The sequence below is a fragment of the Oncorhynchus kisutch genome, linkage group LG8 (assembly GCF_002021735.2).
Source record: "Oncorhynchus kisutch isolate 150728-3 linkage group LG8, Okis_V2, whole genome shotgun sequence".
In the NCBI taxonomy this organism is placed as follows: Eukaryota; Metazoa; Chordata; class Actinopteri; order Salmoniformes; family Salmonidae; genus Oncorhynchus; species Oncorhynchus kisutch.
The window spans coordinates 46,443,300-46,455,639 of record NC_034181.2 but is presented as its reverse complement, the minus strand read 5'-3'; the positions used below and the strand labels follow the sequence as shown (position 1 = coordinate 46,455,639).

Here is a 12,340-nt window from a genome sequence, read left to right as displayed (position 1 = left end):
ATGGATTGTGTGTGTGCCATTTAGAGGGTTAATGGGCAAGACAAAGGATGTGGGTGCCAGGCGCACCGGCTTAAGTGGGTCAAGAACTGCAACGCTGATGGTTTTTCACGCTCAACAGTTTCCCATTTAAACTGTGGTAAGCGTTGGAGTCAACATGGGCCAGCATCCCTGTGAAATGCTTTCAACACTTTGTAGAGTCCATGCCCCAACGAATTGAGGCTGTTCTGGGAGCAAAAGGGGTTGCAACTCAATATTAGGAATGTTATTCAGTTACATTCTGGACTTGTGTTCCTTCCTGGTATAACTGAATGGTGGACTGAAGGGCTGTGATCTAAGTGAGATCATATGAGAACCATGAGTGACACTTCTGTTCTTGGTGGAATTGGGTTTGGATTAAGGAGACACATAGCCATTGCATAGTGTGCAAACATAAACCATTTCGTAATTAAATTTTGTTAGATATAGCTAGGCTATATCAGAGAAGAGGTTTTTCTGCTAGGGCTGTGGGATGGCGCTTCAGCAGGTGTCAGAGACAGTGATTGACAGCTGCGAACGTGACGTCATATCGGGGGGCGCCGTGGTGGAGTTTGTGTTTTAGAAGAGGTTGCAACGCTCGGTGTGGGAAGTATCGAAAGGAAGAGAGCAGCACTCAATAATTCATAGTGTAGCCTTCACCAGCCTGTGCGCAGACTACCGGAACAGATATCCTCGTATCCTATTCCTAAATAAATACTTTTTTTGCAATTAGCGGATACCCTCAGTAACCACAATCTTGGGCACAGTCCCGCTGACCGATTCCATACTTTCTTTTTGACAGTCAAATAGACTAGGATTATTGTCGAAAACACGCATAGATTATTTTTTCCCCTTCCCATCTCTTGCGACAGTCTGCGATGTTCATCCTAGCATATGCTGTGTGGTGAGTGCTCTCGCTGTGTTGTGATATCTTGCTTGTGCCTTTCTAGTTTTCAATGGATGGGCCGATAGATAAAGATAACGCTACGCTCGCTGAGCAAAAGGCTGGCCACTGGCCATGTTCATCAGAGGTTTTCACGTCCCAAGACATTTGGGAATGACACTTTTACTGAATCTTTTCTTTTCACCTTTCGAGGTTTTGAATGTTTCTTGTTGCGATAAGGGCGTTACAATGTAGCCGCCACCACCACACACAATGATGCATTGTGCTACAGTAGCCTAGCCTATAACCACAGAAAATACACTACATGACCAAAAGTATGTGGACACCTGCTCGTCGAACATCTCATTCCAAAATGGGCATTGATAGGCAGTTGGTCTCCCATTTGCTGCCAACAGCTTCCACTCTTCTGGGAAGGCTTTCCACTAAATGTTGGATCATTGCGGGGACTTGCTTCCGCTCAGCCACAAGAGTATTAGTGAGGTTGGGCAATTAGGCCTGGCTCACAGTCGGTTCCAATTCATCCCAAAAGGTGTTCGATGGAGTTGAGGTCATTTCTGTACCTGGCATTGTGCACGGGGGCATTGTCATACTGAAACAGCAAAGGGGCTTCCCCAAACTGTTGCCATAAAGTTGGTAGCACAGAATCGTCTAGAATGAACTAAGGGGCTTAGCCCGAACCATAAAAAACAGCCCCAGACCATTATTCCTCGCCCATCAAACTTTATAGTTGGCGCTATGCATTGGGGCAGGTAGCGTTCTTCTGGCATCCGCCGAACCAGATTTGTCCATCTGACTGCCAGATGGTGAAGCATGATTCATCACTCCAGAGAATGCGTTTCCACTGCTCCAGAGACCAATGGCTGCGAGCTTTCTACCACTCCAGCCAATGCTTGGCATTGCGGCATGGTGATCTTAGACTTGTGTGCGGCTGCTCGGCCATGGAAACATATTTCTTGAAGCTCCCGATGAACAGTTCTTGTGCCGATGTTGCTTGCAGAGGGAAGTTTGGAACTCGGTAGTGAGTGTTGCAACCGGGGACAGACAATTTTTTGACGTGCTTCAGCACTTGATGGTCCCGTTCTGTGAGCTTGTGTGGCCTACCACTTTGCGGCTGAGCCGTTGTTGCTCCTAGATGTTTCCACTTCACAATAACAGCACTTACAGTTGCCCGGGGCAGCTATAGCAGGGCAGAAATTTGACAAACTGACTAGTTGGTAAGGTGGCATCCTATGACGGTGCCACGTTGAAAGTCACTGAGCTCTTCAGTAAAGCCATTCTACTGCCAATGTTTGTCTATGGAGATTGCATGGCTGTATGCTTTATACACCTGTCAGCAACGGGTGTGGCGGAAATAGCTGAATCCACTAATTTGAAGGGGTGTCCACATACTTTTGTGTGTGTCTGTTATTGTGCTGTGATATTTGTACCCCAGTAATTGCCTGGTACACCTTGTTATAATTATATATCTAACCATTAAGTCATTTTAATGTTAAAAATAGTCATTAGAATGTGGTGATGTCTAGATTGTTCTTCCACTAGACTATGGTATGCAATAGAGGGGCTCTGACATCCCATATAAGCATCAGGTAGGCCTATACATAAGCTATGCTATCTGTTCCTTGCATCTATTATATTTAGGTAGGGATAACATGACACCAAGTAGGAGTTCTGTGTGAATGAGAGGCAAAAACAAGTGAATTGTGTGTTATCACCATGCAGTCCACATTAAAATGCAGCAGGTAGGATATCAGCTTTGTATTTCATGCATAACTTGCTTCATCTCCCCCCTCTGTCGCAGAAGCAGCAGGTGGCAATGGTGGCAAACGGCAGTATCCAGAGTCCAGGGGGAGGCAGGGCCAGGCTACAGCTCTAGCCACAGGCTGAGGGATTCCATGGACACTCATTAACTCAATGCCACAAAACTGGGATTGAGTGGGAAGTTTGGGAATATCGGCCAGGGGAGGACTGGATGGGCGGGTCACTAACTGACTGATAGACTGCTATGGAAGGAGCGAGATCCACTAGAATCTCTGTGAATGTAACTCTCGGCTCATTTCCCCAGGGGGAGTTGAGCTGGGATCGCACAGCTAGGATTAGAAACCAGTGCCGAGTGTCTGCCTCTGCCATCCCATGCTTCTATCTGTAGCAGGCACAGTTGGGGCGTTGCTATGGCAACACTTGCCCTGCACCGGGGTGTAGAGTTGTCTCATCACTTGCTCTACTATCTCTGATACCTGAGGTAGATGGAACAAGCTTGACTACTGTACACGTTGTTATATTCACTTTGTTGAAGAGTGATACACTTGAAATTCTATGGAGCCTATTCCAGGAAAAGCAATCAAATCCATGCATGTTGATCTCTGCTATTATAAAACACATTTCTATTTGAAATAATGACAATTTTACAGATGGGATTATTTACTTATGTTTATTTATGACTCCAGTTCCTTTTATTTGCTTTGTCAAATCATGTACCATCCTTTCAGATTTTTTTACCTCGTCATGCAATAACTGGTGGAGGTCACAGGAGCCATGGCCAAACAGGACTCCCCACTGTTCCTCCACGGCTTTGACCTGGGGGATATCTTCATAGACCCCCAGCCCCTGGGCAGCGGGACCACTGGTCTGGTTCTGTCCGCTGTGGACAAGCGCAGCGGCCAACGGGTGGCTGTGAAGAAGCTGGTGATGCGTGACGTGGTCAGCGTGAAGCACGCCCTGCGGGAGGTCAAGATCACGCGGCGCCTGCAGCACGAGAATGTGGTGCGCGTGCACGAGGTGTTGGGCCCCTATGGTCGCCCGCTTCATCGCAACCCAGCCCAGCTGAGCGCCCTGTACATCGTCCAGGAGTGCATGGAGATGGACCTAGCTCACCTGCTGGAGCAGGGGCCACTTCCTAGCGGGCACACCACTCTGCTCTTCTACCAGCTCCTTCGAGGACTTAAGTTCATCCACTCAGCCAATGTGCTGCACCGCGACCTCAAACCAGCCAACATCTTCCTCAACACAGACCAGTTACTGCTCAAGATCGGCGACTTTGGCCTGGCCAGAATCGTTGACCCACACTACTCCCATAAGGTGAGACTATAGTTAAAGTGGGCTGCAGTTAGAAGGGAACAGCTAGCTCGGGATCAGTATTCATGAAGCATCAGAGTAGGAGTTCTGTTCTAGGATCAGGTCCCAGCTGTCCGTGTTGTATTCATTATCTGAAATGCCTATATCCTAGATCAGCACTCTTAAGACGCTTCGTGAGTCAGGGCCCTGGATTTTTTCCTAACCATGTGACCTGACCAGAAAAAGCTTAGTCCTTAGTGCTAGGGAAAAACTCCTGTCCTACATGTAAGGCGGAGACATAAAAAAACGACAATTGTACTGCATTTCCAAACGATACAGCATTCTACCCATATTAAGATGCCTCTTTGTGCATGCTTCTGTGTGGTTGTGGTGCGTGTATGAATATATCCTTGCACCAAGTCACATGCATCAACTCTGTTGCCTTGTGTAGACTTTGATGATTCTCTGCTTTGCATAAATAGAAACGACTGCATTATCATCCATCTATAGCTAGTGCTAGAGACGCGCTTTCATAACCTAACCCGATCTAAGTTACCCAGTAATCAAATTGAATGATTTCCCTGTCTGTTTTTTTGGGGGGGATAAGCATTCTGGGAGATTCATGTGACAATGGACTGATTTATTGTACTGCTTTATTATTGTGGTGGAACACTGTAACACTAGTAGCCCAGCGAGGGCCCAGTGGAAGGGAAGCTTTGTCCTGGCCGGGCCCAGACCCAGAGATCTGATCTCGGGGCAGCATGGTGTAGACAGGGGAAAGAGATGGCTCAGGCTGTGAGCAGGAGTGTAGCCAAAATACCAATGGGCAGTGCTGTGCTCTGCGTGAAGTCGAGAGAAAAAAAAGCATCTATGCTGCTCTTACGCAGTGGATTGTGCATAGTTGGGCTGAGACAGGCCATAGAGTATTCTGTGTGTCAACTACACATCTGGCCTCCCTTACCCATCATCAGAGTATGGATGAAATGTGTTAGTTGCAACAGCTGACTTGGACATCAAACCTTTATGCCTTTGTCAGGATAAAAATCAGGTTGTATGGATGCTAGAGTGAAAAGAAGGAATAACCTGGGACGATTCCTATTAGGAAGCAGGAAAAAAACCTTGTATGTCTCTCCTCTGAAACAACACAGGCCTGTCAGAGGAGTTCAGAGTAGCTATGTGAATAGACCTTGTTCGGACATGAGGGAACGAGGGGAGGCTGAATGGAACAGGAAGAGCAAGGTTGTGTTCCAAATGGCACCCCAATACCTACACAGTGCCCTTTGGATCCTGGTCCAAAGTAATGCACTGTATAGGGAATGGGGTGTCATTTGGGACACAACTTTGTTCTCCCTGTTCCATTCAGCCTGCCCTCGTTCCCTCATGTCCAAACGTCTATTCACACACAGTGCATTCGGAAAGTATTCAGACCCTTTGTTTTGAGACTTGAAATTGAGCTCAGGTGCATCCTGTTTCCTTTGATCATCCTTGAGATGTTTCTACAACTTGACTGGAGTCCACCTGTGGCAAATTAAATTGATTGGACATGATTTGGAAAGTATTCACCCCCCTTGGCATTTGTCCTATTTTGTTGCCTTACAACCTGGAATTAAAATATATTTTGGGGGGGTTTGTATCATTTGATTTACACAACATGCCTACCACTTTGAAGATGCTAAATATTTGTTATTGTGAAACAAACAATAAATAAGACAAAAAAAAGTGAATATTTTGTAGAGCCACCTTTTGCAGCAATTACAGCTCATTGGATATGTCTCTATAAGCTTGACACATCTAGCCACTGGGATTTTTGATGGATGGGTTCATGCTGGTGTACAGCAATATTTAAGTCATACCACAGATTTTCAAATGGATTGAGGTCTGGGCTTTGACTAGACCATTCCAAGACATTTAAATGTTTCCCCTTAAACCACTCGAGTGATGCTTTAGCAGTATGCTTAGGCACAGATTTGGGGAAGGGTACCAAAACATTTCTGTAGCATTGAAGGTCCCAAAAACACAGTGGCCTCAATTATTCTTAAATTTAAGCAGTTTGGAACCTGCAAGACTCTTCCGAGAGCTGGCAGCCTGCCCAAAATACGTAATTGGGGGAGAAGGGCCTTGGTCAGGTAGGTGACCAAAAACACAATTGGCACTCTGACAAAGATCCAGAATTCCTCTGTGAAGTTGGGAAACCCTTCCAGAAGGACAAGCATCTCTGCAGCACTCCACCAATCATGCCGTTATGATAGAGAAGCCAGACGGAAGCCACTCCTCAGTAAAAGGCACATGACAGCCCACTTGGAATTTGCCAAAAGGCAGAAAGACTCTCAGACCATGAGAAACAAGATTCTCTGGTCTGATGAAACCAAGATTGAACTCTTTGGCCTGAATGCCAAGCATCAAGTCTGGAGGAAACCTGGCACCATCCCTACTGTGAAGCATGGTGGTGGTGATATCATCATGCTGTGGGGATGTTTTTCAGCGGCAGGGACTGGGAGACTAGTCAGGATCGAGGGACAGATGAACGGAGCAAAGTACAGAGAGATCCTTGATCACAACCTGCTCCAGAGCACTCAGGACCTCAGAATAGAGGTCGACTGTTTATGATTTTTCAACACCGATACCGATTATTGGAGGACCAAAAAAGCAGATACCGATTAATCGGCCAATTTATTTATTTAATTTATTTGTAATAATGACAATTACAACAATACTGAATGAACACTTATTTTAACTTAATATAATACAGTACATCAATAAAATCAATTTAGCCTCAAGTAAATAATGAAACATCTTCAATTTGGTTTAAATAATGCAAAAACAAAGTGTTGGAGAAGAAAGTAAAAGTGCAATATGTGCTAACGTTTCAGTTCCTTGCTCAGGACATAACATATCAAATCAAATGTATTTATATAATCAGCTGATATCTCAAAGTGCTGTACAGAAACCCAGCCTAAAACCCCAAACAGCAAGCAATGCAGGTGTAGAAGCACAGTTGCTAGGAAAAACTCCCTAGAAAAGGCCAAAACCTAGGTTTCCTAGAGAGGAACCAGGCTATGTGGGGTGGCCAGTCCTCTTCTGGCTGTGCCGGGTGGAGATTATAACAGAACATGGCCAAGATGTTCAAATGTTCATAAATGACCAGCATGGTCCAATAATAATAAGGCAGAACAGTTGAAACTGGAGCAGCAGCATGGCGAGGTGGACTGGGGACAGCAAGGAGTCATCATGTCAGGTAGTCCTGAGGCATGGTCCTAGGGCCCAGGTCCTCCGAGAGAGAGAAAGAAAGAGATAATTAGAGAGAGCACACTTAAATTCACACAGGGCACCGAATAGGACAGGAGAAGTACTCCAGATATAACAAACTGACCTAGCCCACCGACACAAACTACTACAGCATAAATACTGGAGGCTGAGACCGGAGGGTCAGGAGACACTGTGGCCCCATCCGAGGACACCCCCGGACAGGGCCAAACAGGAAGGATATAACCCCACCCACTTTGCCAAAGCACAGCCCCCACACCACTAGAGGGATATCTTCAACGACCAACTTACCATCCTGAGACAAGGCCGAGTATAGCCCACAAAGATCTCCGCCACGGCACAACCCAAGGGGGGTTGTGAAAGCTGGTGGTTCCTTTTAACATGAGTCTTCAATATTCCCTGGTAAGAAGTTTTAGGTTGTAGTTATTATAGTAATTATAAGACTATTTCCCTCTATATCATTTGTATTTCATTAACCTTTGACTATTGGATGTTCTTATAGGCACTTTAATATTGCCAGTGTAACAGTATAGCTTCCGTCCTTCTCCTCACTCCTCCCTGGGCTCGAACCAGCAACACAACGACAACAGCCACCATCGAAGCAGCGTTACCCATGCAGAGCAAGGGAAACAACCACCCCAAGGCTCAGAGCGAGTGACGTTTGAAACGCAATTAGCGCGCGCTAACTAGCTAGCCATTTCACCTCGGCTACACCAGCCTCATCTCGGGAGTTGATAGGCTTGAAGTCATAAACAGCGCAATGCTTGACGCACAATGAAGAGCTGCTGGCAAAACGCACGAAAGTGCTGTTTGAATTCATGTTTACGCGCCTGCTTCTGCCTACCACCGCTCAGTCAGATACTTAGATACTTGTATGCTCAGTCAGATTATATGCAACGCAGGACACGCTAGATCATATCTAGTAATATCATCAGCCATGTGTAGTTAACTAGTGATTTATGATTGATTGTTTTTTATAAGAAGTTTAATGCTAGCTAGCAACTTACCTTGGCTTACTGCATTCGCGTAACAGGCAGTCTCCTTGTGGAGTGCAATGAGAGAGAGGCAGGTCGTTATTGCGTTGGACTAGTTATCTGTAAGGTTGGATCCCCCGAGCTGACAAGGTGAAAATCAGTCGTTCTGCCCCTGAACAAGGCAGTTAACCCACCGTTCCTAACCCGTCATTGAAAATAAGAATGTGTTCTTAACTGACTTGCCTAGTTAAATAAAAGGTATATATATTTTTTTTTTATCGGCGCCCAAAAATACAGATTTCCGTATTGTTATGAAAACTTGAAATCGGCCCTAATTAATCGGCCATTCCGGTTAATCGGTCGACCTCTACCTCAGACTGGGGCGAAGGTTCACCTTCCAACAGGACAACAACCCTAAGCACACAGCCAAGACAATGCATGAGTGGCTTCGGGACAAGTCTATGAATGTCCCTGAGTGGCCCAGCCAGAGCCCGGACTTGAACCCGATCTAACATCTCTGGAGAGACCTGAAAATAGCTGTGCAGCGACGCTCCCCATCCAACCTGACAGAGCTTGAAAGGCTCTGCAGAGAAGAATGGGATAAACTCCCCAAATACAAGTGTGCCAAGCTTGTAGCGTCATACACAAGAAGAATCTAGGCTGTAATCGCTGCCGAAGGTACTTCAACAAAGTACTGAGTAAAAGTATGAATACTTATGTAAATGTGATTTCAAATTTTGCAAAGATTTCTTTTTTTTCCCTTTTGCTTCATCATTATGGGGTATTGTGTGTAGATTGATGAAGGGGAATAAAATATTTAAAACATTTTAGAATAAGGCTGTAACGTAACAAGATTTGGAAAAAGTCAATGCTTTCTGAATGCACCGTAGCTACTCCTCGGTCCAGACAACCATTGTACATAATATGTACCTAGCTACCTCTATTTCTCTGAGTGGATCAGAATGTTCAGCACTGAACTCCTCTGACAGGCCTGTGTTGATTCAGAGGAGAGAGATACAGGGCGTGTCCTAAATGGCACCCTATTCCCTTTGTTAGGTTCTAAACAAACACAGTGTAAACACAGTTCAAACAGATGACGAAGACAAAGCTCAAACCAAGTGTATTCCCCCACTGGGTCAAACAGCTGCAAAAACAAAGACATGTTTACACAAACACATATTTATATCCTCCTACGAGCCGGAGTCAACTCCTTGCACTTCTACACAGCCAATGCATCTCTGTTGCTCGTCAGGAACTTAATTGGTTCCTCTCATTGGTGTAGCCTCCTGCTAGAACATACATGGGTGTGGAAATGTATGTGTGTGACAGGACTGACTGTTTCTCCTCACAGCATCTGTCCTGACCTTGGGCCAAATTCCTCACTCCTCCCTACTCCGGCTGTCCTACCTTATGAGACTGAAACCAGATTGTTGCCCCCCCCCCCCCTCTTTAGAAGCCATGAGATTTAACAATACCATGTTTTAACAGAATGTAAACTTTCTGCACTCCCCCTTCCTCACTCAGTAACTTTCCATACACCTAGTTCTTATCCCCTCTTCATTGACCCCAACAAATACCTTCATTATTTATTAGGGGCGGCAGGGTAGCCTAGTTAGAGCGTTGGACTAGTAACCGGAAGGTTGCAAGTTCAAACCCCCGAGCTGACAAGGTACAAATCTGTCGTTCTGCCCCTGAACAGGCAGTTAACCCACTGTTCCTAGGCCGTCATTGAAAATAAGAATTTGTTCTTAACTGACTTGCCTGGTTAAATAAAGGTAAAATACATTTAAATTTTTTTAATTATACAGTGGGGCAAAAAAGTATTGTTAGCCACCAATTGTGCAAGTTCTCCCACTTAAAAAGATGAGAGGCCTGTAATTTTCATCATAGGTACACTTCAACTATGACAACAACAACAAAAAAATATATGGGGTTGAGACTGGCTAGGCTACTCCAGGACCTTGAAATGCTTCTTACGAAGCCACTCCTTCGTTGCCCGGGCGGTGTGTTTGGGATCATTGTCATGCTGAAAGACCCAGCCACGTTTCATCTTCAATGCCCTTGCTGATGGTAGGCTTTGTTACTTTGGTCCCAGCTCTCTGCAGGTCATTCACTAGATCCCCCCGTGTGGTTCTGGGATTTTTGCTCACCGTTCTTGTGATCATTTTGACCCCACGGGGTGAGATCTTGCATGGAGCCCCAGATCGAGGGAGATTATCAGTGGTCTTGTATGTCATCCATTTCCTAATAATTGCTCCCACAGTTGATTTCTTCAAACCAAGCTGCTTACCTATTGCAGATTCAGTCTTCCCAGCCTGGTGCAGGTCTACAATTTGGTGTCCTTTGACAGTTCTTTAGTCTTGGCCATAGTGGAGTTTGGAGTGTGATTGTTTTAGGTTGTGGACAGGTGTCTTTTATACTGATAACAAGTTCAAACAGGTGCCATTAATACAGGTAATGAGTGGAGGACAGAGGAGCCTCTTAAAGAAGTTACAAGTCTGTGAGAGCCAGAAATCTTGCTTGTTTGTAGGTGACCAAATACTTATTTTCCACCATAATTTGCAAATAAATTCATAAAAAATCCTACAATGTGATTTTTCTGGAATTTCTTTTCTCATTTTGTCTGTCATAGTTGAAGTGTACCTATGATGTAAATTACAGGCCTCATCTTTTTAAGTGGGAGAACTTGCACAATTGGTGGCTGACTAAATACTTTTTTGCCCCACTGTATATGTAAAATAATCAATAAGCTCTTATGTTAACATGAATAAGTGTATTTCAAGCTTAGACTCCCTTTGTTTTTGAATAGTAACTCCATCCTGTTCAACATAACTTTGAAATGACTTAGAAATGAACATCCTCAGTTGATTTCTATGTTTATACCTCTGAGACTTACGTCCTCTGATTTGTAATCACACTCTTATTCCCCCTCTTGTTGTATAGCTGATAATGACATTTCAGCTGGAGCTTTTGACTTTCTCCATTTCCTCCTTCGGGTTCCTAAGAGAGTTCTAGCAAAAAGACTTAAAGTAAAAGAAAACAACATGACAGTTATTAGTAATGCGTTAAGCAATGCATAATGATAATAATCAATAAGCTCTATTATGTTAACATGAATACTGCTATCTCTGCTACTCTCTGCTACTCCCACCATGATCTGGGTATGTGTGACGTTCAACTTGTCTTCATAGCAGTCTCTAAATTGTGCACAGTTAGATTTCCTTTCAACTACTACAAGCTATCCCCTGTATCACTATACACAGAGGAGTGGTATTGTTACCCACTTCCTTAATTTATGAGCCTCACAAATCTCCGCCCCAGTCATATTCAATTCTGCTTTCCCAATTCCCTATAATGTTAACGCCTTGGTTTTTGGGACTTTTTTTGGTTTTTGCACTAATATTCCTGCCAGAATCTGAAACTTAAACCCTTATGGAAACATTCTCAGACACAGGCCCCCTATGTACAGTATCAGTGAAAACTTTGGACACACCCACTCATTCAAGTGTTTTTCTTTATTTGTACTATTTTCTACATTGTAGAACAATAGTGAAGACATCAAAAATATGAAATAACACATGGAATCACATAGTAACCAAAAAAAGTGTTAAACAAATCAAAATATATTTTAGATTCTTCAAAGTAGCCAGCCTTTGCCTTGATGACAGCTTTGCACTCTCTTGGCATTCTCTCAACCAGCTTCATGAGGAATGCTTTTCCAACAGTCTTGAAAGAGTTCCCACATATGCTGAGCACTTGTTGGCTGCTTTTCCTTCACTCTGCGGCCCAACTTATCCCAAACCATCTCAATTGGTTTGAGGTCGGGTGATTGTGGAGGCCAGGTAATCCGCTGCAGAACTCCATCACTCTCCTTCTTGGTCAAATAGTCCTTACACAGCCTGGAGGTGTGTTTTGAGTCATTGTCCTGTTGAAAAACAAATGATAGTCCCACTAAGCGCAAACTAGATGGGATCAAACATCGCTGCAGAATGCTGTGTGCCTTGAATTCTAAATAAATCACTGACAGTGTCACCGGCAAAGTACCATCACACCACCTCCTCCATGCTTCGCGGTGGGAACCACACACGCGGAGATAATCCGTTCACATACTCCGTGTCTCACAAAGACAGCG

The 12,340-nt window shown here is 44.6% G+C and overlaps 1 protein-coding gene across 1 annotated transcript in view; it reads left to right on the top strand.

Annotated features, from left to right (window-relative positions):
* Positions 1–566: 566 nt before the first annotated feature.
* Positions 567–12,340, top strand: part of LOC109895047 (mitogen-activated protein kinase 4-like) — a 29,923-nt gene continuing 18,149 nt past the window's right edge. Inside the window, exons 1-3 of the mRNA XM_020488700.2 lie at positions 567–919; positions 2,718–3,158; positions 3,406–3,994. Of these exons, the coding sequence (XP_020344289.1) occupies positions 3,452–3,994 (543 nt within the window). The 5' untranslated portion in view covers positions 567–919; positions 2,718–3,158; positions 3,406–3,451. The remainder of the gene's footprint in view (positions 920–2,717; positions 3,159–3,405; positions 3,995–12,340) is intronic.